The following is a 26,856-nucleotide window of genomic DNA, read 5'->3' on the forward strand; positions in this document are numbered from 1 at the left end:
TCTTAAAATCCTGTAGTGTTGTGTTTCAGATCTGTGTAATGATGATGATGCAGGTGGATCTGCTCAAAGCTCAGTCACCTTTTATCTCCTGCATAAAAACAGTGATGATGTTTTAGATTAATTTGAGCCACCAACACTCTCTTGTAAAATTTTTTGCCTCAGTTTGTCTGCTTATACCTCTTCTGGCATGTTGTTATAAATTCTGTGTCACAAGCAGGGATGTTTGATACCAATTTTTAGATCGATACCAGCATTCTGAGTACTCACCGATACAGAGTACCAATACCACTAATACTGTTGATACATAAAATTTCAATTAACAGTGACAGAACAGCACAGTCACTCTGCCATTAAAGTCAAAATAAGCCACAAAAAATCTCTATGACTTTATGATTTGTTTTTAATAAATTAACAAAAGCACAAAAACAAAAAAATAACTACTGTCAGGGTTTTAGTATTGTTTTAAAGATAAATTTAAGTGCAAAATAAAATGGTTTAACTTTTAACTTTCCCTGGTTCATTTATGTTGCCCAAACAGGACCTGACGCGCATCTGACATGGTGTCAAACTGCAGTAATGTAGTGCCTACTACTGGTGAGGAGGATTTATTCAACATACGTTTTTTTTGCTTCAAGTATCGGCTGCTGGAGTCGACAGCCTTTACAGGAACCAATACCTTGAAATAAGGATGGTATCGACCAAATACTGATACCTAGTATCGATGCTCACCCATCCCTAGTCACTAGCGTGAACTACCACACACAAATGCACTGACGGTGGAGGCCTCTGCCTGGGTGGTAGGTCCCACCAGATGTCCAGGATCTTTGGGGGCGGGCATGCCAGAGGCATATGGAGGAAAAGCAAATAAAAGTTATTGCAACACACCACTAAACTGTCGCTGCTTGGAGCCGTCTCAAAAATCCTGAAACAGCTTTGATCCACAAAACACTGGACCGCTCTGCTGTCTTAATCATGGAGAAGGAAGGACGCATCCTTCTCAAACCATGTAGTTCCTGAAGGATTGGGTTCAGGAACTGCATTTCCTGGTACTTCTGGTTGAAAAGTACCATTAGCAATGTCAAAAAACGAATTCGTTTTTTTCCACAGAAGAAAATCCTTCAAGGATTTAGAACAAACCCAGAGGAAATAATGTTGAATCAGCTCTGAACAGTATTATAAAACCAGCAGAAGCATTAGAAGCATTAAAAGACAGCATCATAATATGAAAGTAACCAGCCAACAGGGAGTTCACATCTAAATCTGCACTTGGCTTTTGCATAATACTATTTTCAGCTTATGATTCACCTCCTGAGCCCCACTGCTGATCTATCATTCTTCACGGTCTCTGTTCATTCTGGAACAAAACCTCTGAGTCCTGCAAGCTCCGCACCAGAAGAGACACTGTGAGCAAGGACAGCAAATATTACCAACAAAGAAACGCATGGAGCCAGTGAGGAGACGGATACTGGGCTCCCACAGTTACAACTGCTAACTCACAAAATCCAACACTTAATCTGTGTTAGCAACTTTTGATGATAGGGTTTAAAATAAAACAGGTTCTCAAGACTTAAATAAGAAGAATATTACAAAAAGCTGAATAAATGAGTCATATTTAGACTTTATGTGAAGAGTAGAGGTATAATCCTGTGTTAAATATTTATGCTCTACTGTCGTTAAAATTTGGATCACGGGTTTAAAGCAGGATGGAAAAACCTGGAGCTCTTCTAGTACCTCTTACAGTAAATACCTCCACACAGAGAGCTGTGCAGAAAGCAGGATGTCGGCAGTCTGTTCCCTCACAGGAAAAGATGGAGGATTGGACCATGGTGTGTGGAGGCAGGGGGGTGACCGAGGCAAATATGCCAACATATGGCTGCTCTGGGACCGGGCCAATACTGGGACTGTGGATTATCTGGCCTCCTTTCTCCGGCCAAATACAGAATTATCAATCAAGTCTGCCAGAGATTTAATCAAAGAGGATGTTTAACGTGATTCATAATTATATTTCGTGGGTGTAAAAAATATTTCTCAAGTTGCCTCATCTGCAGATTTTCTGGTGTTATTATGTTTTGTGGCTCAAATTTCATTTTGTTTACCAAATTACCAAGCTACTGTATGACTTGTTTTTTATTTGAGGATTGTTTTTTTGTGAGATCTGAGGCTCTTATTGATTTATTCTATATTTTATTTGCCGGATAAATCAAGAACCGCCGGAGCGGCTTTGAAGCCACTGTGATGAAAACTCCAAAGAAAGATGTTTGTGTCTCTGCCTGTTTGCAGCTCAGCTAATGAGACAGGGACACACAGAGCCTGAGGGTGGGTGTGTCTGTCTGGGCAGACTTGTGCATGAGCATGTGTGAATGTGTGTGTGTGTGTGTGTGTGTGGCTGTCTCACTGGGGAATATTGATCACAAGCCTCCATCCATGACAGCCAGGGAGAAAACACAGCTTCTCCACATGCAACTCTGCAGGGCTCCTGGGTGTATCCTGTATGAGTGTGTGTGTGTGCGGACTAAGGCATGTGTGTGTGTAGCATGCAGCTAATCCCTCACACTGAGCTGTGCTGCAGGTTGATTAGCTTTGATGGTCTCTGGGTAATCTGTTGCTCTGAAACACTTTCATTACCAACCATCCTGCCATGCAAGGCTATATGCAGCTTATTTTTTTCTGTTTTCATACAATAAAACTCTTAAAGTCATTCTTAACACAGCTTTTAAGTTTGCACAACACCCCAGGGACCAGAAATTAGTTAGATCAAACCTATAAAAACAAAAAAAGGTTGATTATACTCAAAGATTATGTGATGTTTGACTCATTCTTTGACTTAAAAGAGATATCAGACACCTGTAACTTCTGCTTTTAAGTGCATTGTTACAAACCAAGGGTTGATCAAATTAGTATTTTGGCTTTAAAAGTATCCTGGACATTTTAAGCACTATTTTGATGATTAAAAACAAATGGGATTACACAAAACCACCTAACTCAAATCATAAATCAGAAGGCCTATATTCTTTTATTTAGCTGCTGCACACAAGACAGGAGTTAAGCATATTTAAGTCAAAGTAATGTCATATTAAAGCTGCAAAAATAGTTCTGCTATGCTATTATGTGCATTAAGGGAACTATAACAACAGTTAAATTGCATGTTTATGACAAATAAAAAAGGTATCATTGAGAACTATCCCTCTGCAGCTCACAAGTAAGGGGACATAAATAAAGGGCCACCCCACCGCCGGCGTTACGCCAGTATAAACTCATTAACCGCGGCTGTAACTCGTAAAGCAGCTGCACAGTTGTTTATATGAGCTTTCTGGTTACAGCAGGTTACCAAAAAGTGTGCCACATTAAAAATGAACGACACACACAGATCGCCTCGGTCCCTCCGGGAGCAGACACGCCCAAACACACAACATGCCACTCAACAACACATTGCGACTTAAACCCGCAAAGCCGAGCCGAGCCAAAAGCAGCTGCAGCGGCTCCGAGCAGCGAGCATCAGCGCCTCCAAGCCCCGCAGAGCTGCGCGTCTCATTCAGAGCCTCCAGGGGTCGGCAGATCGAGCGCCCCTCCACAGGCGCTCCAAAGCCCGGGGTCTTACCTGAAGCTGGCCGGGGACTTCACCTGGATGTTCCGTCCAGGCGGAGGGCTGGTTTTCCGCTTGTCTCGGTCCGCCATGCCGCCCGGTTACCACTCCTCCATTGGCTGCGCCGCGCGGCCGCCCAGCAGAGACACCTGAAGAAGTCCGCCGATGCTGCGATAGGGTGCTGCCTTCAGGGACTGTAGGGAAACGGAGAACTCAGCTGAGCAACGCAAGAATGGCTCAACAATACTACATTTCTCGTTCACAGAAACCACACGGTAGAATTTTAGCCGCATATAAGAAATGCAAACCATTGTTCAAAGGGCTTAGAGAAGCTGCGGGTTAATGCTTAAAGGGACAGGAGCTGTAGGCCTACATGTGTAGACTTTACATGTGCCTGCAAGCTAAGACAGGCCTCCTATTGACTTTGGGGGAAAAAGATCATTCCCATAAGAAATTTAAATTTATAATAGGCAGGTTTTTTATTATCTATACCTATTTTCTTACCTGATCAAGCAAAGAAAGACCAGCACAAATTAATCAAGCTTTGGACCCTGTTGGGTTTCATTCAGCCCAATAAAATTAAAACACAAAAAAAATGCTCATATTGAACATTTTATATTAAATATATATTTCATTGTAGTTTTAGTGTGTTAGCATCTATAGCACACAAGGGCCAAACTTCTAGACAATGTTTTGATTGAATAAAAATCTCGTTATAATAATAATAATAATAATAATAATAATAATAATAATAATAATAATAATAATAAAAATAATATAGACATCTATAGGCTTATAGACAAAGGTGATAAAATAATTATGTCTAGGAATTAAACAGATAAAAACAACAGCAAACCAAAAACATTGCTTCAAACAACCCAACATTATCATATTCTTGCCCCAACTTAATAACTCTGAGTAACTTAAATGATTATTTCTTCTTTTTATATCTTTTTACAATGACCTTAAATATTTATGAGAATGCAGAAAAATAGACATTTTTTTATTGGCCTTAAATTGAACATCACAAAGTAAAAATAAACAACAACCTTAATAAATATTTTTTCAAAGACAAGTATTTAAAAATGTTTAATCACAGAATCAAAAAAAAGAAAAGAGAACAGAAATTTGTAAAAAAAAAAAAAAAAAAATTCCTATAAATTATAGCTTTCATTGAAAAACAAAAGTCTTAGTATACACATATGCTAAATGCATTATCTTGTCTCTTCACAGTAACGTGAATGACTGTAAGTCATTCAACTCTTAAATTTACAAGCAGACCCTGAAGGCAGCAGGAACTCCCCTGGGAGCAGAGGGCTGCGATGAAAAATTCAGTTTAGAAATGCAGGACAGCTCCAGGACGATGAGGTCAGAATCCAGAAGGCTTCCAGATTCTGATGACTTAAAGATTGGACTCAGTCCACCAACAAGATCGAGGTGTCTGATCTGCATGGATCAGGTTCAGTTTCTGCATCTGTTGCAAACAATCATTTCACAAACAGTGAAAACAGCCCACAGTAATACTGACACAGTTAAATATAAAAATGAGGCAGATTACTTTTTATCCCACAGCGAGGACTGAAAAATTGAGATGTAATATCAGGTAGCAACCAGCAGGGGGAGATGCTGCATGATGAAAAATCTGACAAGTGTCCTCAGAGATGCAGACAAGAGTGACATCTTTTTTCTGGTACATGTTCCCTTTTTATCATTTCATTCTCTCTCTCTCTCTCTCTTATTTTTCTTTGAAAAAAACAACAACAAAAAAACCCTTCTTGCCATTTTATTTTTCTCTCGTTTTGTTTGGTGTACACTCCCGTACCTCTGGAAATTAATCAAAGACTTAATCAAATAACTCCATGTGGATTTAATTTTCTCTTTTAAACATGAAACATAATAAAAACTTCAAACATAGTGGATCAGTTTTAAATGCAGCACTGCCTCATGCATCTTTGTCGCCCCCTTCAGGCCAATCAGGGAACTGGTTTTAAGATAAATCCTGAATCCTCTCTCTTTTTGATTTGAGACATCAAGCCCAAGGAACCTACGTAGACAGAGGTAGATGACATGACGTATTTTGTTGTGATCATTCAAGGTCCATATTTGGGGAGGCGTTTATTTATCTTTGGGAAAAATCAGCTCTGTCCGTCGTGTATGTCCTCCTTTGCAAATCAGTTTCTCCTCTTTCACCCTAAAAAGTACCAAAGAGAAAGAATCAAAGGTAAGACTGTTGTGTTTCATCAGGAGAAGCCTTGTATAGGATGCTACTTAAATAAAAAATGACAATGTAGAGCTTTGACTCCTTTGCAGTGGCTCCTTGTAGTTTAAAAAAATGTTATTGAAATAAAGAATTTTTATTTTTTACAGAGAGTATTGATGATTAAAGACATGACACAAAATAAATGTTGCAAGACATTAGCAACCAACAAAAATGACGAGTTGAGCAACATTATCAATTAACATGATCAAATTCTCAGTGTTCTTTCAAGAATTTTGATATTTTTATAAGTATGTGAAATATCTGCACTTTTTGGATATTTCTGCAATTTTTGAAAAGTTTTTTATTTCTTTTCTTTTTCTTTTTTGCATATTTTTAATTCCAAATTTAAATTATAGTTTTTGCAGGTATAAGTTATATAAATTTTGCAAGTTTCTAAATTTCTTGTTTTTTTGCATTGTTTTACATTCCAAATTTAAGTTGTGGTTTTTTATAGGTTTAAGTTTTATGAATTTATTGAATTTTTTTATTTTTATTTTTGCATTTTTTTTTATTCTGAATTTTTATTTGAATTTTCTGCAGATTTAAGTTTTATAAATCTTTGTAATTTTTTATTTATTTTTTTTTTTGTTATAAATTATATTGAAAGTTTTGCAGATTTAAGTTTAATAAACTTTTGCAAATTTTTTACATTTTGATTTTTTTAATACATTTTTGATTTTTTTTTTTTTAATTTCAAGGTTTTTTTGAGGACTTGGTGATTTATTGAAAATTAGACACACACAGTTGCATGAATACAAAAAACTTCTCGTTAAGATAATGATTCACTAGATTTTAACCATGTGTAGAAATGTATACATTTTTTGCCTCCAGTATGACTTTAATCCAAGTGAGCTGAGGCAAAACGGCCCCTGTGAAGGTAACGGTTGCAGACCCCTGATGTAGTGGATACAGGGAAAGGAGCACAGATTTTAATCATGTATTTCACCACAGGCAGAGATTACTCTAACTTCACCACTGAATCACTCACAGGTTGTAGAAGTCCGTGTTGTCCAGCTCCTGCCAGTCCCTCCAGGTGAAGTAGTGTGGACAGCCTCTCTCTGGACAGGGAGTGTGAACCTGCTGAGTCAGGCCCGGCCACTGCTTGGATAACACAAAGAGCTTCGACATCACTGCCAAGATCAGGTCCCATAACGGCCTGAACCCTGAGGAGACAGAGGAGCAGTTTGTACTCAGGCTTCTCCACAACATTTAGTCTCATTCTGAAACTGATGCTTACCCTCGTCTTTCTCCGGCCTCCTGCAGCGGATCTCTATGAACGGATCTTCGTCGCTGTTCTGCTGTCTCACCAGACACAGACGGTTTCCACAGCAGAGGAGACACCGCTCCCTGCCCACCCAGTGAGTGGAGTACAGGGAGCAGGTCTTGATGATCAATCTGTAGATACAGAGAGTTACTGGAGGTTTATAAAATGGAAAAAGGATCAGACCTGAGGTTTTTGTCTCTGTGCTGTTCTCCTACCTGTGGAAGAAACCATGAGGGATCTCTGGGAGGAAGTAAACGTGGACACTGAGGTCATCCTGCCTGTTCTCGCCCCACTTTTGGCAGACTACGACGTCATCCTTCAGGTAGATTGGGAACAAACAGGCTCCATCTGGATCTCTCTTGGCCTCCTTCGCTGACGTCCACAGTGTCTTACCAGGGATGAACTCTGGTGCCTGTGGATTCAAAGATCCACAGACCAGAGTGGGGAGGCAGACCTCGAAATGTTGCAGCAGGGTCAGTATGACTCCCTCCTCTCTCTTGGTGCCCACCACCTCAACAACCAAGTCATCCTCATTCCTGACCAGCTTCTCAATCCCTCTGCGGACCAAGATCCGTAAGGCTGCGTTGTGCAGAGTCCCTCTGCACCTTAAGTCATCCACCCAGGTGAACTTCTGCTTCACCAGAGCGCCTTCCTGCATGAGACGTTCTCTGGTGAGTCCCTCCAGCTGCTGCACCAGGTCGTGTCTCACAATGGTCTGGAAAATAACCAAAGGAAAAGCCTTATTTCTCAGAGTAATATTTGACGTTGTATTCTAAACATGAAGCTGATCCATCATTAGATTGGTGCTCACCTTGAACATGGAGATGAGAAATGAGGGATGGATAAAGACTCTGTCACTGAGCACGCTGATGTCTTCGTACCAAACGATCGCTCCAATCCGATGGAGGTACCTGAGGAGGAACTTCAGGACGGAGTGGAGACTCTTTCTGCTGAGCTGAACGTGGTTCAGGATTAAATCACTCAGCTCTTCAAGTTGAATAATTCCTAAAAAGAAAACAGGAAAAATGTGGTGTGTTGTGAGCTTTGATCACAGTGTGTGGTCCTCTTGGTCAGACACCGGCTCACCATGTTGGGGGATTTCACGCAGAGAGATGAGCGCGTAAATGGCCTGCTCCACCAATTCGTAGCTTTTCGGTAAGATGCTCTCAGAGCACAGGATCACACTCTCTGACTGGATGCAGGTCAAAATGTGACTCCTCAGTTCCGTGATGTCCTCCATCTTTGTGCAGTCGATGGGTATGAGATCTAGAACCTTCACATGGGGTAAAAAGAAACTATGAAAGACCTTACTAAAGGTTTGTCGCATGATTACTGGATATACTGTGAGCATTTCTCATAAAAGATCAACAGATGTTGATATTTTAAGCATTTTAGGAAAGCTGCTCTTCTAGAAAAACTTACTCTACATGATGTAAACAAAATTAATTGGTACCTTTAAGTTATATTCCAAGAGACAGTCCAGCTCATCCAGCTGGTCTGCAAACAGAGACGGGTTTAAAGTGTCCTCCAGGTTTCTCTTCTGTTGTTTTATAACCTCCTTCCTGTTTTCCAACATGCCTTTGACTTTCGCTGTGATGTCCTCCTTCTTCTCCATCACCTCCTGCTGGTCTTTGCACTGGTCACAGTGAGTTCCTACCAACAAGACCACTGAGTCCGGCACACGCAGCTGGATGTTGTTAATCCAGAACCAGAGCTGGTTTTTGAAGGATTGAGGGTCTTCGATGCTGTAGCTGAGGAAATATCCAAATTAAGAAAGTTTATGTTGGAGTAACTGGTGTTAGTGAAGATATGTTACTGCTTTTTTTTAACTTATTTACTTTTTTTTTATTTATTCTCTTTTATTTTTAATGATTTGTTTTTCCCATTTTTTTATTTGCATTTTGGGGGCAAAAAAAAAAAAAGGAAAACTCTAGAAGTCATCTCATCACTGATATAGTATCAGGATAGACATTTCTGTTGACTTGTATGTTACTTTACTGGAAATAAGAAGGTTTTCCCAAAAAGAAAAGAAAAAATCAACACTGTAGCCTAAACTAAAGGACGGCGTTGCCCTTTAAAAACACAAATGTCCACCCCGTTGCCCGACCCAAACCCCAGCTTTCATCTTAAAATATCTTAATTATGCCACTGAAATGGATCCTTTCTGTGTACACGTACAGTTTCTGTCAAGTGCACAAACCAAACCAAAGTCTATCGGGTAAGTACTGTAGAATAATGTGGCCAACAAACCACAATTAATTGCTGCAACAATATACTTCAATATTCAATAAAATTCAGTAATTAGAGCTGAAAAATCAATAAGAACTGAGTCTTAGACTTACTAACTCATTCTGCTCCTGAGGACAAAGAGGAGGAGGGTCAGATATAAGTGTCTAAGTGTTCCCTGAACAGATGAGTCTTCAGACATCTCTTAAAGTAGAAAGGGACTAAGGATCGTATAGAGATTGGTAATTCATTCCACCATTCGGGCACAACAGAAGAGAAGAGTCTGGCTAGTGATTTGGAGCCACGCTGAGCTGGAGGCACCAGGCGTCTTCGCAAGCAAAGCGTAGTGGGCGAGGAGGCATGTAGACCTGGATGAGGGACCTCAGGTAGACAGGAGCTGTTCTTGTCAATGTTTTGTAAGCCAGAAGAAGAGCTTTAGATTTGATTGGAGCTGCTACTGGGAGCCAGTGAAGAGAGATTAACAGCAGGGTGACATGTGCTGTTTTGGGCTGGTTAAAGACCAGACGTGCTGCTGCATTTTGGGTAATCTGCAGAGGGTTAAATGTACACACAGGAGGCCTGCTAGAAGAGAGCTGCAGTAGTCGATGCGTAAAAACACAAGGGCCTGTACGAGAAGCTGTGTGGCCTGTTGTGTCAGGTAAGGTCCCCATATCGCCTCCCTAAACTTAACAATGTTTTTTAACCTATTTTAAAAAATTATAAAATAAAAGACAATTTTAAGGTGGGCTTGTTGAAAAGTTTAGGGTGGGCTCTGGGACCTTTGGGCCCATCTTTGATGCTGCCCCTGCTTCCGACTTCCACAGATCAGCTTAATGACGAGGAATACAGTACAGATCTTTACACAAGCAGTGTTTGAAGCCAATCAACAATGGCTGCCATATTGGAAAAGCTAACTCAGGTTGTCTCCTGGTCAACCTTGCAATTGGGCAAAGCGGGGAGGATGCTAAAAGCTGCCATGTGCACTTTATCAGACAGTAGAAAGCTATGATGATTAGCATTTCGTCTATCCCAGAGTCAGAAAGTGAAGAACATTCAGGAACCATTCTCCCACCTGCTCACCTGGATAAATCAACCGTGAGGATGACGAGGGCTCGTGGTGTGATGAAGACATGGTGCGTCAGGTAATACTCCTCCTGTCCTGCAAAGTCCCAGAAAAGGAAGCGGATCCCCTGAGCGTACAGCTGACTGATTTCTATCCCCTCAGTCCGGTCCCCGGCTTCCACAGCGACAGGTTTCCCTGTTTTCAGGCTGCGGCACAGCGTGGACTTCCCTGCCATGGAGCAGCCCAGGAACATGGTCTTCACCGTGAAGGCACTGTGTGTGTTTGGGTTCTCCTCCATTTGTTGGAAGTAGCTCTGGATGTCCATGACTCCTCCAGCACAGACCTCCTCTGGGGGGCACCTCAGAGGGTTCCCCGTGGCTTTGCACACGCTCAGCTCACAGGCGCTGTTCTGGAAGAGCTGAGACGGGAGCTCGCTCAGCTCATTCCTTTCAACTGAAAGCTCCTTTAGTTTTGGGAGACCCACTAAGTTTTGGATGTTTTTCAGGCAGTTCTTGGAGAGGTCCAGGTAAACGAGACCAGTGCACTGGTTTATGTCTGAAGGAAGGCTGGCCAGGCGGTTGGCGCTAAGTTTGAGGAACTTTAACCTCTTGAGATGTGGAAAGATTCCTTCTGGAATGGTTCGGATGTTGTTTTGGTTCAAGTAGAGCCCCTCCAGTTTCTTGAGGTTGCACATTTCTTGTGGGAACTCCAGTATCTTGTTCCTTGACAGATTAATCTCAGTGAGGAACGTGAATCTGGAGATGCCGTTGACCCGTTTCAGTTTGTTTCTCTGCAGATTCAAACTTTGAGCGTGTAGCGGGATATCCTGTGGGAGGGACTTTCGTTTCTGTCCTGACATGTCGAACACCTCCCAGCTGCTCACTGCGTCTGAAAAAAGACAGTTTACAGTGTGTTTGAGATGTTTCTGTGAACAGGTTTAACAGGTTTACAGTCTGAGATGTTTCAGTGAGCAGGTTATCAGGGTTGAATCAGTTCATTCTGTATGAGTCCCGTCCAGATAACTCTGTAAACCTTTTTCTTGGAACAAAGCACCGTGTTTTCTAAATAATCTCTGCCCTCTGACCGTGTTTCCTAGAAACCAGGGTGTGTTTGTTGACTTATTCTTACTTATGACCAGGAAATTGTTTCATCACTGTCTTTATAATGTGAGGGTTCAGATGAAAAGCAGACAGAAGCAGAAAAATAAACGTGTGTTCTCATAAAAACTGTTGGTGCTGGAACCTGGTGAGGAAGTTGCTTCTTTGCAGTCTTTGTCACTAATTGGATCACAAATTAGTTAATTCACAGGAACGTAGACTAACCCGTGACCAGGTTCGTGACCTTTTTTTGACCTGGATGAAGTATCCTCACTCAGATTTAGTCTGTTTGAGTTCAGGCTGAATGGAGTTTAAGTAATATTTGTGGGTTTTAGCGCAGTTTAATGAGAGACAAACATGATGGGTCGGTCGTTAGTATTACTTTTAAAAGTTATACGGTGCTAAAGCTAACCGTTATAAAAATTAAGTTTTAATATTAGTGGGATTATTTCATTTATTGCATGAGAAGAAACATCATAATTTGAGGCTTTACTTGGCCCATGTTCTCACTTAGTCACAGCCAGAATATTTTTTTTCATTCTTTCTTTTATTTCAAAATTAAGCCTAAAACATTACAAACTCACTATTATGACTTTATTTGGCTTTCAGCTTTTATCTAGTCACAATTCAACTTTTTTTTCAGCATTAATTATTAAACATTTTAATATTTTTCTACCTGCATCCCATGACATAATGACTTGATTTAGACTGTAATCCCCAGATCTTCACAATTTTACTTCCACTTCAATTTTGGATCATTTTTGTATTTACTCTGACTTTTATCCCAGACCATTACAACTTTCCATTGTCTGTACTCTTGGAACATTGTGACTTGGTTTCGACTCAAATCCTGAACAATTCAGAATTTGTTTCAACTTTAATTTCAACTTTTGTTTTTCTCAAAACAAAACAACTTTATTTCAACTATCATCCCATGAAATTACAGCTTTGTTACGGCTTTATTCCCAGAAATTTACGACCTGTTTTTGAATTTCATCTTCTAACATTTTGGCTTTATTTCAACTCTTATCCCATTACATTGGACTTTTTCTGCTTTATTATCAAAAAGGGCTGAACAATTTTGTAAGCTAATCTAATTGCCTTTTTTTTTTTGGACCAATATTGCAATTGCCATTTAGCAAGCAACTTTTGGGGGGAATGTTTGTCTTCTAGATGAACCGTTCTACAGTATGACCAACACAACAAAGGATACTGTCATCATATAAACAAGTCTTTCCTGGAGGCCAGCCCTACATGTTATGATAAAATGAGATGAATTGATGCATGAATTGATATTAACAACGGATCTTTAACTATTACAAACACAGTAGAATATTGACTGTTTGATTTTACTTAGAGCCTCGTAGATGTGTAATAAAGTTATCATTTAATTCCTTTAATAAAAGAATAGAAAGGAAAAAAGAACTGGAGAACAAGAGGCCTGGTATGAAAAATTATCTGAAAAATAAATATGAATACTCTCCTTTATGAATCTCATACTAAATGAAGTGCAGAAATGTAAATAAAAACAAAGTTTTGGCTCAACCACTGAAATGTGTATACTTGTGGATTGCACTTTTTAATTGCATTTTATAACTTTTTCTTTTTAATTGCAGCCTTTGTGATTTGAAAATTGCATTCTATGACATTGCGATGTTGGTTTTAATTCGATTAATTGTTCAGCCCTATTATCGAAACAGTGGAAATTTATTTTGGCTCTAATCTCATAAAATTGTGACTGTCTTTTCCCCTTTTTACTCAACAATAGGAGTAAATTGTGGCTTTAATCTCCTCGAATTACAAATTTTTTTCAACTTTAGTGCTGTAAAATAATGACTTTATTATCACAACATTCTGACTTAATTTTGACTTTAATCCAGTGACACTAAGAGCATACTGCATTAAAAAAAACTTGTTTTTACTCTCAACTTGTAACATTTGGAATATATATATATATATTTTTCTTCCAGTGACCCCAATCCTCCGTTATAATATCTTACAGATATTTCACTTGATATCATGTCAGTGTGTTACCTCCACAGTGAACAGCAGCTGTTTAAATACCAAATATGGATCATGAGATCTGTGGATGTGTAGTTTAGTGTCATATTTTATTCTCTCTTATGTGCTGCTTGTAAACCTTTCATAAATCTGGCAAATGGAATTAAAGTCCCTGATTACAGGGTATGAAACATCAGACAGTCAGTATTCTGAGATTGTGTAATGAGCCTGAATGAAGAAATCTGTCTCCCTCAGTCTCATAATTCTTCCCTAAACAGAAAGCAAAAACCTGCCGCGTTATGAGCCCCCAACGACAACAAACGCCTCTTAAACAAATGTCAGGTGGCTTACCGTGTGGAAAGGACATTTTCTTGTTTTCTCCAGCTCTTATCAGTGGTGCAGCGCTCTCGCCGAAGATATTCTCCAGTGAATGCGTCATAAAGCGACTTCTTCCTGGTGTTTAGCTCATTATTCAAACAAGCCGTGAGCAACGCAGTGATGAGGAAGTGAAATGCAGAACCTGGGTTGCTTCCCAAATTTAAAAGCTTTCTGACGAAGACAAGAGCTGTTGTGATGTAGATGCAGAAATTCACTCACATGTGAGTAGGGTCAAACTTTTCAAAAAGGGCATCATCAGCATTTTAATCTGCTTTGAGTTTGTGTAACTGATTTTAAACACATGTAAGTGGTGGGATTATCTTTCTTTGCGCTGAGGGAGGGGATTATTTCTCACCTATGTAGAGCAGTTAGGACGTGAGAAAATATTACAGACTGTCCTGTGGCAAAAAAAATCCCAATTTTTGACATCATTAGTCTTTTACATGTGTGCACAAAATAATAAAATTAGGCAATGAAAAAAAAAACAACACTTTACACAAAAATATTGAAAGTCAAAAGACTCAAGTGTGTGAAGCAGCCATTGTTAGCATTCAAAACAATATATATTAAACATGATGTCATAAAGAGCTAACGTTATATGAGCAATGTTGCTGTTAAATATCTACAGCAACAAAAATAGGTCACTCAGTCATACAAAAATGGCAAAGTTTATTTACATTTTTAGATGTACAAGTTTTGTGCCCCAGCTGTACACTGTTGGTAAGACTTTACCGTAAAATAGTTAATTAATTACACTCATTACCAAGCAGTTTTCTAAAAGCTATTCCAGTTTCTACAATATACATGAAGGAGTTTCATCAGGTTTCCCAAGTAACCTGTAAAATTTAAACAACTTGGCAAAACCTTGAAATTGACAGCTTGTATTGCAGACACAAACTCTAAAGAAGCGGCTTATTTCCATTTTTGCATCACATGGAGTATAAAAATAAATGTTATTTGAAGACAAATGTCTTTGGTGACCATGATGAAGGCCTCACACCGAGATTCCCTGGAGTTTTGCTATCAGTGTATCATTCATTCATTCTATATCCGTTTTAGAACCCAAAATTGGAAAACGGATAACGACTTGGATAACGACTTGTCGTTTTTAAAACAAAATCGGAAAAAAATAACAGTCTATTTTTTGCTGTTTTGATTTTATTTTGAAATTAAAAATAGAAGATGTTGCAGGACATGGGTGTCCAGAGATACTCTGCAATGAGTGTCAGACGTTTCTGCATCCAAACAACCTCAAGCGGAAATGTTATGTCATGTTACTGATGCCTCCTAAGTGTGACACGCTTCCCCTCTTTAAAAAGCACGTACACATCCACCATCCTTGACAAAAACATTAAATAATAATAACTGTAAAACTTTAGCTATCATGCTGCTCGATTCACCCATCAATGAAATCACCCAGTAGAGACTGACTGACCTTCCTGAGAAAAAAAAGTCAACAACTCCCGGGTCACAACACACTCAAAATGATACAAACCAAAAAAACCTTTAGATCAAAAATCCCATGATAATTCCATCCTCTCATATTCTATTTTTAATTTCAAAACAAAATCAAAACAGCAAAAGATAGGCCGCAATTTGTTTTCTGATTTTTTATTTGAAAACAAGTAATCGTTATGTGTTTTCAGATTTTGGATTCTAATACGAGTGTGGGATGAACGAATGATAAAATGATATTTTTCTCCTTGAGACTTCTTATATTGTCCCCTTGGCAGAATCCTCCCCTCTGGTTTTATCACTTTTGGGAATGTAGAAATCTGTCTTCAAGCTTTAAATCTTCCTTTCACCGAGCTGCTGCGTTGTTTTGATCCCCTTTTGAACTTGCAGCCTCTGTTTGTCGGTTACAGTATGTAATCAATATGTTTCCAGATGAGACGAATAGATCGAACATGAGACTGACTTCTTGAAACTCTCGTGCTGTATGCAACTGATGGCCACTTCTGTTCTGATTTTCATGAAGAATATGAGCATATTAAAAAACGATACTCATAAACATGCAAGAACAATCTTTTGAAGCAGTTTGAGGCCACAGGATTCCTTGCACTCCCAGAGACGCTCTGTATCTCCTGACATCTCATCCAGGATCAGCGTGACCGTCCATGCAGAACCTCCTCCATGAAGGCAGGAGTCGTCTCACAGCTTTCTCTCCATTTGGCATGATTGTCTAAACATTAACATCCCTCAGGAGTCTTTGGAAGCTTCAAGTTTTCTGTCACACAGGTACTTCTGGATGTATCCATTAGGATTGATATCAAGTCTTAAGAAGCCCTGCAGCCACGGACTCCTCTGAGCCCCCTCCACAAACTCCTCCAGTGTGATCTGACCTGCAGCACAAACAGAGCAGCTTCAGATTCATGTCACAGAAACTTTACTTTGAGGTGTTTGTTTAGTTTTACTGTGATGTCAACGTACCGTCGCTGTTCACATCGACCTCCCGAAAGATGCGCTCACACACCTGCTCAGCTGTGAGGATCACCGCCCCTGATTCGTCGGGCACCGCGCCCTTTTTTATCTTGTAGATGATCTGAAAGATAAATAAGCACACAGGCAGTTTATGATCTCATCCTGAGGTCAATAAATTGTGTGATCCTCCTCCCAAAAAATCTGTCAGATGGCCTTTCAGTTGATGGGTTGAATTTGGTTTGGACGGAAACTGTTAAAGCTGCTCAAATGACCTGCTACTATACATCTTTAAAGAGGGGGTACCTGTCGTATTTTACATCTTAAACATGGTCATAAAGTCACAATGCTGGATGTTCAGACTGAGCATGTGCATATTTTCAATCCTCTACATATTCATATGTTGATCTGCCTGTAAAATGATCAACATGCTCTGCTCAAATAATAGCAAAAGATCTCCTGGAGACTTGCTCAACTCTGAGACTTGCTAAAATTACAAGGTCATCACACAAGAATCTCCTAACTGCTGGAGAGGCAGCCTTCAAATTTCAAGGTCTGCAGGTCTGCCCCTGACAGGCCTTCAGAGGGCTGACCAATCAGAAGGAAGGGGGTTTGTGCAACAGGAAGCCTTAAAGAGACAGCAGCTAAAACAAAAGGTTTCACACAGAGGCTGATATAAGAGCTTCTAAAACACCAGTGAGAGAAAAACAGCGATTTATTTGAGCTGTAAATTATGTAAAGCTACCACAGGGGGCACTAAAGGGACAGTATAAAGACAAAAAGAAAAAGCACAATACCCCCTCTTTAATTTTTTCAATAGGAACCAAACCCCATGTATAAACCATCTTTTTATGACTATAAATTAGTCCGACATCAAATTTTCTATGCATTATTAATATGTATAACAATTTTCCACGGAGGAACATACAGACTGTAACACAAAGTAATTTGCTTAGTAAATTACACAAAAACAAGACCTTTACCCGAACGATTTTCCGCAGTTCATGCCTGTCAAGACGACCATTTTCATCCCTGTCAAACACCTTGAACGACCACCGCAGCTTATCTTCAAGTTTGCCACGCAGGACAAGATTAAGTGCAGCAACATACTCAATAAAATCCATTGTGTTATCCTGAAACCACAGAAACATGAAAACATTAGACCCGTCATGAAAGTAAGGATGTAAAAGGGTGCAGAGGTTACTGATTTGGCTTCACTTGAAGACTCACGTTGTTCATGTCGAACGCTCTGAATATGTTGTCCATGTACTCTGACTCTGGTGTACCACCCTGCACTCCAAACATCCTCTTGAACTCATGCAGGTACAAAGAGCCGCTGGGGCACTCCATGATGAAGGACTTGTACAGGTCCTGGATGCTTATCAGCTCCAGCTCTTCGCTTGCCTGAGCCTGCTGGTTCTGACCCATGCTTAGTCCTAACCCTTTAACTCAAGCAAGAACTAAAAAAAGACCCTCTTGTATGAGAAATAATTAGGAGATATGCATCACATCTGTAGTATCCTCAGGAAAAACATCCCTGCATTTGGTTCGGTTGTCTCTTCATGGTCGTAGACGGAGGTCTCTTCAGCAGCTCAGGGGTCGAGAGCTGAGCTGGGAGTGCAATAACTGATTCATGTGATGCTTGACCCCCACCACAGAGCTTATTTTTAGACAAAGTCTTTGGCAAGCTGTCTTTAAAGCAGTAATCCACATGCTTTATCCCATCGTGAACCTTTACCTCCCAGGGTCACCGTTACACTTTACACCAAGGCTTACTGAAATGACAACTCATAATAGTGACTGTAAGCTCTTTTTCCTATGAGGATTCATGCAGCTTGCAGGGTTGTTAGGTCACCAGTGAAGTAACTATTACTTTAATTCTCACTTCTGTAGCTTGTTGGATGCTCAGTCCAAGTCTTTAATGAGAAGGTCTTGGTTTCATAAAATCATGTTTGAATCAAAGATGTTTGAGTTCTTTGAGTCAGTTGGCTACGTCTACCCTCAACTCACAATATCATCATAACAGACAACATTTCTGGATAATAGTATTCTGTTTGGGATACATTTCAATGATCATTTTCTCAATCAAAATTTACAGACCTCCCTCTTTGGGGAGGAGGTGGAAAGATAATGTAATAAACCTGAGTTTCAGTGATCATACCATGAACAATTTTAAAACTAGGACAGGTAGAGCGCTGTATGAAATAAACACGTCTCTTGACTCATCTTGTACTGCGCTGTAAGATAAATGGAAGGAGTCTCCATCTTATCCGCTTGTGTCACTTCATCCCTGATCCACAAAGTACACATAATCATACATGGCCTGGGTGTGAACTCTGCCAGCAATATATTTTCTGCACATGTGCAGAAGAGCTTTCTCTCTGTTGCCATATTAGTTTGAACTAAGCCATCGTCTGCCAACGCCTCCGTGGCTTTGAAATTCCATTTCACTCAGCCATTATTTTCTACCCTCGACTTATCTTTCAGTTATGGGGGGGCTACATGTTTAGGCTACATACTTAACTGGCACCAGACTCACAAGACATGTATCAGGAAGAACTTTCCACATTGTCCATGTCCACTTTCAACCAAAGATAGGTGTTCCCAAACTTTTCAGCCCGTGATTCCCAAAATTGCGGTGCCAAAGACCAGTAACCAATAGGACCACACCAATAGACCAATCCAAAAAAAAGGCCTGAGATACTTTAAAAAGCGTGTTGGTGAAAAAATGAGACAGCCTTAGTGCACATATTGCTGTATTTCCTGTATGAATTTGCCTCCACTGATGCCCTCAACTTTAAGGGTCGCCAACAAAGAAATTTAGGAAACAGATCAAACATTTTATTTTTTGGGGCTGATTCGAGCTAGATTTGAAGGTCACCTGCGCAATGGCGAACCTCATAAAGCACAACCTAAACCACAAGGCTATCTGTGCTTGAGATCAAACATTTCTGTTAGCATGGTTTTACATAAAAATAAACCCCATCTTTTTTTTAATTGGTACAAAAATTGATGAAATGTGCAGTTTTGATGGACAGCGAGAGCAAATAGTGGTATCTGGCTGAGTGGAATATACCAATCCCTACTGGAATATTCTAGTTTGCTGGTTCCTCCAGTGGTATACCACTTATCTAAGACTGATATATTCTGTTTGCTGGCTTTTGTGTTTGTTTGTTTTTTGACAATGCAATTTCAGCAGTATTGAAAACGATTGTATGTATTGTGTGGTCTTTTGGCATCGTTTACGCATATCTATCAGAAAAAACAGAAAACGATTTTTGGCCCAAGCTTGTAAGTGTAACTGAGTGTTCTGAAAGTTTTAGCCTAGCTTTGCCTAGCCTAGCCAGTGTCCAGTCTGAGTGAACTGAATGCAGAGCATAGCTTCTTCTTTTTTGACTAGCAAACAACTTTGATGAACCGCCACCTATTGTACACGTGTTTACCATTGAATCGAATCAATGAAACTTTATTTTCACACGGATAAAATGACAGAACAAAGTGCTTTACAATTTTTTTTTTTTTTGTTAAAGACATAACACCACCTCTCACAAAATCACAAGCCATGTGCATTTAGAGCAGTTAAAGGTCCTCATTACTGCTAAAATTATAATTAAACATGAGTGAGAGCTATAAAAACAAAATAAAACAATCAGTCTGATAAAGGTAAACCTTTTTAGAGCAGCACCTGGTGTTAGAAAAAGGCAAATACCAGTGTTACACAAGTGGCATACCAGTTTACAAACTGGATTGTGCCAGTAGGGAGCAGGCATATTCAACTCAGCCACAAGTGGCATGCCAGATATCACTTTTTGCTCTAGTGCTGCTGGGTTTTTGGAGTTTGGAAGGAATTTCACAACCCTCCAGGTTGTCCCAACCCTACTTTGGGAACCACTGACCTAATGCGTAACTTTAAAGTGGGTTAGCCAGTTGGTGAAAATGACTGAATCAGTTCTTTAAGAGGAAAGAAATAAGAGCCACTGTTCCCTGTATTCACTCATCAGCTCATGTATTGTAAAGTAAATCATTAGTAATGTGTTCTGAAAATATAAAGGTGAGAGAATGGTAACAACGTGGGTTTCCAAAGCTAACCTTTATTTAAAAAAAAAGACAAACTGAAGTCTTCTGAAAACTTCTGCATGTCCCAGAATGAAATTTATATCTGGAAATTTTACCGTGGCTAATATGAAGTCCTGGCCCAGCTTTGCCAAGGGGTTGAAGTTAGCTGTAAACAGCTTAAAAATCAGTAAAACTGGGAGGTTTCTGGGTGCCTGGGAGATTTGTTTGTGGTCTGCTCCCAGTCCCCATCAACTGAGAAAAGATGCACAGAACGTCAAAGGTAAACAAAGCACACAAATATGATTGATGTTTTTATTCAAGCTGAATTCATAGATGTTACACAGTGCCTTTATAGCAGCAGGCTAGTCAAGTAACACAATACTGGTTAGCCATAAGGACCTGAATTCAACATGCACAGCAGGAAGCTTTGGGTCTTAAAGGGATATTATTAAAATAAAGCATAATTATCACCAGTAAAAAAACACAATACATAAAAAAGCAAGTGTCACATTCATGTTATACATGTTTACACTTATTAACAAGAAGGCTGGGTTTTGAGTTAGCAGTACATCACATTAAAAGCACAAAATATCCAGATCCTGTTTTTCAAACGTTCTAGATTCACTTAAAGCTTGAAAACAAGCCACAGTTTCACATTTGATCCCGCACGGGAAAGGCCTTTATGCTTCGTCAGCCTGTTCTCACTCCAAGTCCCTCTGAAACAGCAGCTCTGTCAGCTCTTGACCTATTGTTTGATGGGCTGTTGACTTCAGGCCGTGAAGCATCCACATCAATTCAGTCTACTTCAGGCTCAGGTGCAAAATAACTGCAATTTTGTTTAAGAAACTTGGGTTCAATTTCTGTGTGAGATGAACAGTCATTTTTGACATCGTTGTAAAAGACGGCTAAAGTCAAGTCACCCAATTAGTGTGTCTTAGTAACAGGACTGTCCTATTTAGTCAGGTACTTCTTTAAAGCCAAGCCACAGCTTTAAAGCTGACTTTTGTGACTAAGCCAATTAATCGATAAAGCTCAATCTATTAATAACAATCAGCAGTTTCAGTTTAAGTCCAAACAAAGGTGGCTTTTTATGTTGCCATTCTTTTAGGCACTATTTCAAAGTCAAACCAGATGTTGCACATCAATAGACCAGCAGCCATCATCATGTGACATCACCTCAGGGTGGAGGTGGATCGTATGATGTTGAATTTTTAGCATTTTTCTGTTACCCAACTGTGAAGCAGCCACAATGACAGGGAATGGTAAATAGTTCAGAGGCATCGAGGTATATTTCATGTCAAAAACATATCTAACAACCCACTGGCTAGCATAAAACACTACCAATTCCTAAGTATTAATTGTTTTTGAAAATGTATGGGTGGAGAAATGTTAGCAGGGGCCAAATGATCATTTTAAAGCGAACTGCTTCAGTGGTGCGCTTTCTGTTTGCCTGGAAGGAAAACTGATTGTACATATCTGTGGGGATGAAGGCAAGACCACCACTGTTAGAGTTTAACACTTAACCCCTTTCACTGTTTACTTTTAGTAAAATGCTCGGACTGTTTAGTAGACTTTAAATAAATGGCCTAATGTTTGTGAAGCCTGTTGTTGACAAGGGGTCATAGTGGAAGTGCTGAATTTGACATAGCTGTTCCAGTTTGGTGTGAAGAGGCAGTTGTTATCTGGGTTTCTGGAGACAGCTTCAAGTGGACACTTGAAGAACTGCAGTTTTTAGCACTTAAGCATGGGCTTCTTTTTCTTAGGTTGAAGGTTGATGCAGTGTTGCCAATTTAACAACTTTTTCACTATATTTAGCAAGTTTTCAGACCCCTCCAGTGATTCTTTCAAGAAGCGACAAAAGCGGCAATTCTAGCAACGTTCTCTGGAGTTTGGAGCCTCTGATGTGAAAACATGTAGCAGCAGTCCCTCCCAGCTGCAGTCGGAGCAGGCAACTGCAAGCAAATGAATTGCATGGGGCGGTTTCTTTTGGATCACTTTTGCCGGTCCCTCTGGCAAAACTGGGCTGCTGCTTGGACTGTCGTAGCTTAACTGACCACAACTCCTCCACCTGCTTGTAGAAATGTCTCTTAGACTCTTTGAGTCTCCAACATAATCGTTTAACTGGAAGTGGATTAATGTTGCTGTTAGCTTTGTTTTTAATTTTGTTTATTGTCAAATATTTGGGGTGTTTTTAAAAATCTTAAAACTTGACCATTTTTCTTTTGATTTTCACTTTCGATTGTCTTGGTGGCAATGAAATACCAGTAATCTGATGAAAATATCAGAGCACAGCAATTATCCATGCTCCAACATCATAAAAGATGGCTGCTTTAGTTGTAGTTAAACAAAGCCTTTGCTGACTGGGCTGCTGTATTCCACAAGCTGGGAGTGAGAATATTTGGCTTTGACATTTTAAAAGTGCGCACTCTTCCTCCTCTGCTCTATCATCCATATCGTGGGTTTTATATCCAACTTCAGCATGTTTAACAGCCAGGGGTCCTGCTTTGCTCCCTGAATGAACTCGTCCACGCTGATACTACCTGAGGAAGAAAAAGAAAGAAAAGGAAGTTTGTTTTTCGTTGGTGGTCTGACAAAAATTATCTCTGTGTTTTTCTGCCTCAAAGCTTACCATCTCCATCGCTGTCCACAGCCTGAAATATCCGTTCCACGATTTCATCAACAGTCAGCTCCTCATCAGATGAGCTCGACTGTGGACCTTTCTTTATTTTATAGATGCTCTGGATGGAAAAGAGAAATGTTGCTTTATTCATACATTTGCTTTTAAAGAATAATTCATTTAAAGTTAGGGGTACTAGTATAAAGCTCCACTTTCTGTATGGATTTGTTATGAGTCAGCTACATAACTTCACCATACAAACCAAACTCAGCTAAGCTACAGTAACAAATAAACTGACTGGATACAAACTGCTATTTTGTGGTGTAAATCTCCTAGAGCAGAGTGGTTTTAGCTAAAGAAATTAAAAACATTTGGTGCTCAAATTGACCCACATTTCGTTCAATTTCCATGCGTTTCTGCTTTCTGTAGGTTTAAAGAAACGCATCAATTGTTGTAAGCGTGTAGGAACAAGCTAACCCAAACTGGTTGTTGGATTAAACTGTGATGCTGTGTGCCAAGTCATCAAGATAATCCAGTAAGAAGTCTCTTACAATCTGGTTCGTGTAAATAGATGTGCTTGTACTTTAATCAAATGTTTGGTTCAGGGAGAAAGTGTTTCTGGGCTAAAATGATTTATTAAAGTTCAAAAACAGATCATTTTGGAAAAAAAAGGGAAACTGATTGGACTTAAAATCAGACCAGCGATACAGATGTAGTTTATACCAGGGGTTCCCAAACTTTTCAATCAACAGCCCCCAAAATATTGTTGCCAGAGACGGCTGACCCACTGCTGTGGGAATAAGTAATGGGCCAATCCAAAAAAAACATACAAATACTACCAGACGAGCACCTGTCATTTTTGGTCTTTTTTTTTTTAATCCCCGAAAGGATTAACCTCTCATTCGACACAGCCTGTTTTGCAACTTCTTAATGAAGTGACCTGACAGAGCAAATTTGAAACTTTTTAAACTTTTTTGAACCCGAAAGTTTCTGAAAATAATGGCCAGGTTTAAAAATAACCAGACTATTCTTTAACTCTCTTTGCTAGAATAGAAAATCAGTGTTTCCTAAAAAAATTGCCTCCACCGATACCCTTGTTTTCCCGACTTTGTCACCTCGGGGGTCTTGTGGCAACAAGAACGTGCAAAAACAGGTCAACATTTCCTGGTTTGATATAAAATGTAACCCCTGTTTTGTTCATAATTTTACAATAGTAGATGAAATATTCAGTTTTGAATAGTTTTTTGATTCTGAAGGTATTTCACGACCCCCACTTTGAGAACTACTGGTCTCTAAATCGGCTGAGTTAAATTTGGCTGCTTCAGTTTTAGTTTCCCAGAATGACTTCAGACTGAAATGGCTTACTAGGACACTAAACAGAGCTGCTGTTAATGCTATTAGCAACTTCTATTCTTTCACTTTAATGTCAACATGTTTACTCAGGTCAAGAATCTTTTAAAAAGACAAAAAAAGTGTGGCAGCTTTAAAGAGAGAGAAATAAGAGGGGTAGGAAAGAAAGAAAGGGAATCCTCTTCTCCAGGTTTGGTGCTTTAATTGGGAGTAACAGTAAGTCAGTTTGGAGTCAGTGTGTGGGTAGACTTACATTGATAATTGCCCGTAGTTCCTCCCTGTCCACGATACCATTGTTGTCCTTGTCGTAAACCTTAAATGACCAGCGCAATTTATGCTCCAGATCCCCTCGGAAAACCAGATTCAGAGCTGCCACAAACTCAAGGAAGTCTATCGTATTGTCCTAAAAGAAGGTAAAGAGAGAAGAGTGAGAGATCTGTTATTGGACATTTTAGTAGAAGTATTAAAGAATTTAAAACTGTGAAATGAGCTTTTCTCTTACCCCGTTTTTGTCAAAAGCATGAAACATATTCTCTGCATATTCCGACGCTTCGCCTGTAGGATCCACGCCAAAGAAGCGCTTGAACTCGTGCAGAAAAAGCCGTCCACTCGGGCACTCCATGACAAACTTTTTATACATGTCTTGAATTGTTATGATGTCCATCTCCTCATTGTTCTCAGTTTGCTGTGCCTGCCCCATCACTGGGTTTTTAAAGTTTCACTCCATAGCCTGACAGCCTTTTGGTGAACTCCTCAACGGAGTGTCTCGACTAGAAATGGGCATCTCACACTCTAAGGTGTTTTTTAATACCTCATGGAATCCTAAAGCCACAGTTTACGTTGGAGACAGGTGATTAGTGTGGCCTGAGGATTACTCTGGTATTATCTTGCTGGGGTTTCCTCCCTTCTAGTTCAGTAGGTCTGCAGCTAATCACAGGTCTAGCACAAACTTCAGAGGATAGTGTCCCAACATGCAAATGAAAAGTGTCTCATGTGGAGTCCTAATCTTTTAGTTTAGGACAACAGTGTGGGTCTGACTTTTATATCTTATATGTATTGGATTATTTTTCCAGAAAAGCTGATTCGACTATAACTTGAAACCCAATCAGCTTGACCCATGGTCTGTAATCACACTTTTCAACAAATAAAAGTTAAAATGGTTTAAAATTCAGTATCTTCTGGATAAATACAGATTGTTTTGGTAATTTTCCATCATTTGAACAGAGTCTTACTTTGTCTCTGAATTGTGGCTATAGCCAGCTACCATTTAAGGCAGGGGTCATGGCTTGTGACTTGATACCAAAAAATATAATAAGCCAATAGAAAGAATATACAGGATGAGATGCCTTTTGCCTGTAAGTGGATGTTCAGCAAACACAGTTGACGCTGGTGTTGTTAATGCAGAGAGGAACATTAGCTGACCTAGCCAGGCTGGATAACACTCTGTGGTTCATAGAATGGTCAGTGTTTCTGGGTGGGTAGTGAGTAAAGGACCAAAAAGAGGTAATCCCCTTGGAGCCACCAAAGTGGAAACCCTGCTGAGGCCCACAATGGATGAACCTATGGCAAGGCACAAGGGCAAGCATTTGGCAAGTCAAGCCAAATACGACTGTAAAATCATTAATTTTTAGAAGAAAAGTTGTCCAAACATTTCCTTTTTGTTGTAGAACACCTGAAGCTGACCTCCTCTGTCCAGATTGGATGCTCAGTGGCCCTCAGGTAATTTGAGTTTGAGACCCCTGGATTCGGGTAAATTCCCTCATCAATTTAGGTTGCAGATAGTCCTTACGCAGTAGTTGCTGCTTTGATTCAAGCAATGTCATCCCTCACTCTTGTTCCCTTCATTTCCAGTCTCTTCTTCTTCATCCGTCCTCTAAATCAGTGGTCCCCAAAGTTTTTTTGTGCAACGGACTAATTTAATGTCAGACAATATTTCCACGGACCGGCTCTTCTTCTGTCTCCTCACTAGCTCTTTTACCCTGCCATAAGAAACTTTCTAAAGATGTTTCTTTGTGCGTTTGCTAGTTCCCTTCTGGAGGTAAAATGAGTCAAAGATGGGTATGACAGGAAGAATCTGGTCATTTTTCAACATATAACATCATTCAGAATCATATAACAAATCAAAATGAAATAATTTAAGTTGAGTATTTTTTATGTGCGGCCCAGTATCAACTGACCCATGGACTGGTACCGGTCCGGGGGTTGGGGATCACTGCTCTACATAGAGTCAAAATGTTTCAGAAACAACCTTTAAAGAGCGTAATGGAGTCGGCATGCTAATGCTGCATAGTGTTCTGCTCACAGTAGATTTTTTTTTTATGAAATATGACCAAGTCTTTGCTTAAAGAACTGATTTTTTTCCCCCATTTTTGATTTGTTAATAATGCTCTTTCCATGAGGCCTCCTTGGACACAATTGAGGATAGGGTTGCAAAGGGGCAGAAGATTCCCAATAAATTTCCAGAAACTTTCCAGAAACTTTCCTTTCCATACTAAGCTTAGAAAATTTGTGAATATTCTGATTTTTTTTTTTAATCAAAACTT

The 26,856-nt window shown here is 39.7% G+C and overlaps 4 protein-coding genes across 4 annotated transcripts in view; all 4 read right to left on the minus strand.

Annotated features, from left to right (window-relative positions):
* The window catches only part of mapk8ip1b (mitogen-activated protein kinase 8 interacting protein 1b), a 66,013-nt gene extending 62,258 nt beyond the window's left edge, over positions 1–3,755 (minus strand). Inside the window, exon 1 of the mRNA XM_074667000.1 lies at positions 3,599–3,755. Within this exon, the coding sequence (XP_074523101.1) occupies positions 3,599–3,675 (77 nt within the window). The 5' untranslated portion in view covers positions 3,676–3,755. The remainder of the gene's footprint in view (positions 1–3,598) is intronic.
* Positions 3,756–4,869: 1,114 nt separating this feature from the next.
* On the minus strand, positions 4,870–13,980 carry LOC141788092 (malignant fibrous histiocytoma-amplified sequence 1). The gene is made up of 9 exons (XM_074666929.1): positions 13,846–13,980; positions 10,414–11,284; positions 8,561–8,858; positions 8,194–8,380; positions 7,919–8,112; positions 7,323–7,822; positions 7,081–7,238; positions 6,832–7,006; positions 4,870–5,774 (listed from the first exon to the last, which is right to left on the minus strand). The coding sequence occupies exons 1-9, from the start codon at positions 13,931–13,933 to the stop codon at positions 5,699–5,701; spliced, it is 2,547 nt and encodes an 848-aa protein (XP_074523030.1). The 5' UTR covers positions 13,934–13,980; the 3' UTR covers positions 4,870–5,698.
* A 2,091-nt stretch (positions 13,981–16,071) lies between these two features.
* Positions 16,072–17,721, minus strand: LOC141788129 (guanylyl cyclase-activating protein 2-like). The gene is made up of 4 exons (XM_074666975.1): positions 17,521–17,721; positions 17,274–17,423; positions 16,303–16,414; positions 16,072–16,214 (listed from the first exon to the last, which is right to left on the minus strand). The coding sequence occupies exons 1-4, from the start codon at positions 17,716–17,718 to the stop codon at positions 16,072–16,074; spliced, it is 603 nt and encodes a 200-aa protein (XP_074523076.1). The 5' UTR covers positions 17,719–17,721.
* Positions 17,722–22,493: 4,772 nt separating this feature from the next.
* Positions 22,494–25,074, minus strand: LOC141787677 (guanylyl cyclase-activating protein 2-like). Its single transcript, XM_074666278.1, has 4 exons — positions 24,816–25,074; positions 24,567–24,716; positions 22,976–23,084; positions 22,494–22,886 (listed from the first exon to the last, which is right to left on the minus strand). The coding sequence occupies exons 1-4, from the start codon at positions 25,011–25,013 to the stop codon at positions 22,759–22,761; spliced, it is 585 nt and encodes a 194-aa protein (XP_074522379.1). The 5' UTR covers positions 25,014–25,074; the 3' UTR covers positions 22,494–22,758.
* Positions 25,075–26,856: the final 1,782 nt, after the last annotated feature.

The sequence above is a fragment of the Halichoeres trimaculatus genome, unplaced genomic scaffold (assembly GCF_033239565.1).
Source record: "Halichoeres trimaculatus isolate MK-OKI-2021-1 unplaced genomic scaffold, fHalTri1.1 fHalTri1_scaffold_3, whole genome shotgun sequence".
Taxonomy (NCBI): Eukaryota; Metazoa; Chordata; class Actinopteri; order Labriformes; family Labridae; genus Halichoeres; species Halichoeres trimaculatus.

What these genes read in the sequence shown, in the direction of transcription:
- LOC141788129 (XM_074666975.1), bottom strand. Translation starts at nt 17,718, where the DNA reads ATGGGTCAGAACCAGCAGGCTCAGGCAAGCGAAGAGCTGGAGCTGATA. An exon ending in GAGCGTTCGACATGAACAAC is followed by an intron (nt 17,424 to 17,520) that starts GTGAGTCTTCAA and finishes CTGTGGTTTCAG; the next exon opens with GATAACACAATGGATTTTAT. An exon ending in GGTCGATGTGAACAGCGACG is followed by an intron (nt 16,215 to 16,302) that starts GTACGTTGACAT and finishes TTTGTGCTGCAG; the next exon opens with GTCAGATCACACTGGAGGAG.
- LOC141787677 (XM_074666278.1), bottom strand. Translation starts at nt 25,013, where the DNA reads ATGGGGCAGGCACAGCAAACTGAGAACAATGAGGAGATGGACATCATA. An exon ending in AACTACGGGCAATTATCAAT is followed by an intron (nt 23,085 to 24,566) that starts GTAAGTCTACCC and finishes TTTTCCATCCAG; the next exon opens with AGCATCTATAAAATAAAGAA. An exon ending in TGTGGACAGCGATGGAGATG is followed by an intron (nt 22,887 to 22,975) that starts GTAAGCTTTGAG and finishes TTTCTTCCTCAG; the next exon opens with GTAGTATCAGCGTGGACGAG.
- LOC141788092 (XM_074666929.1), bottom strand. Translation starts at nt 13,933, where the DNA reads ATGACGCATTCACTGGAGAATATCTTCGGCGAGAGCGCTGCACCACTG. An exon ending in CTCACGGTTGATTTATCCAG is followed by an intron (nt 8,859 to 10,413) that starts GTGAGCAGGTGG and finishes ATATTTCCTCAG; the next exon opens with CTACAGCATCGAAGACCCTC. An exon ending in GCGTGAAATCCCCCAACATG is followed by an intron (nt 8,113 to 8,193) that starts GTGAGCCGGTGT and finishes TTTTCTTTTTAG; the next exon opens with GAATTATTCAACTTGAAGAG.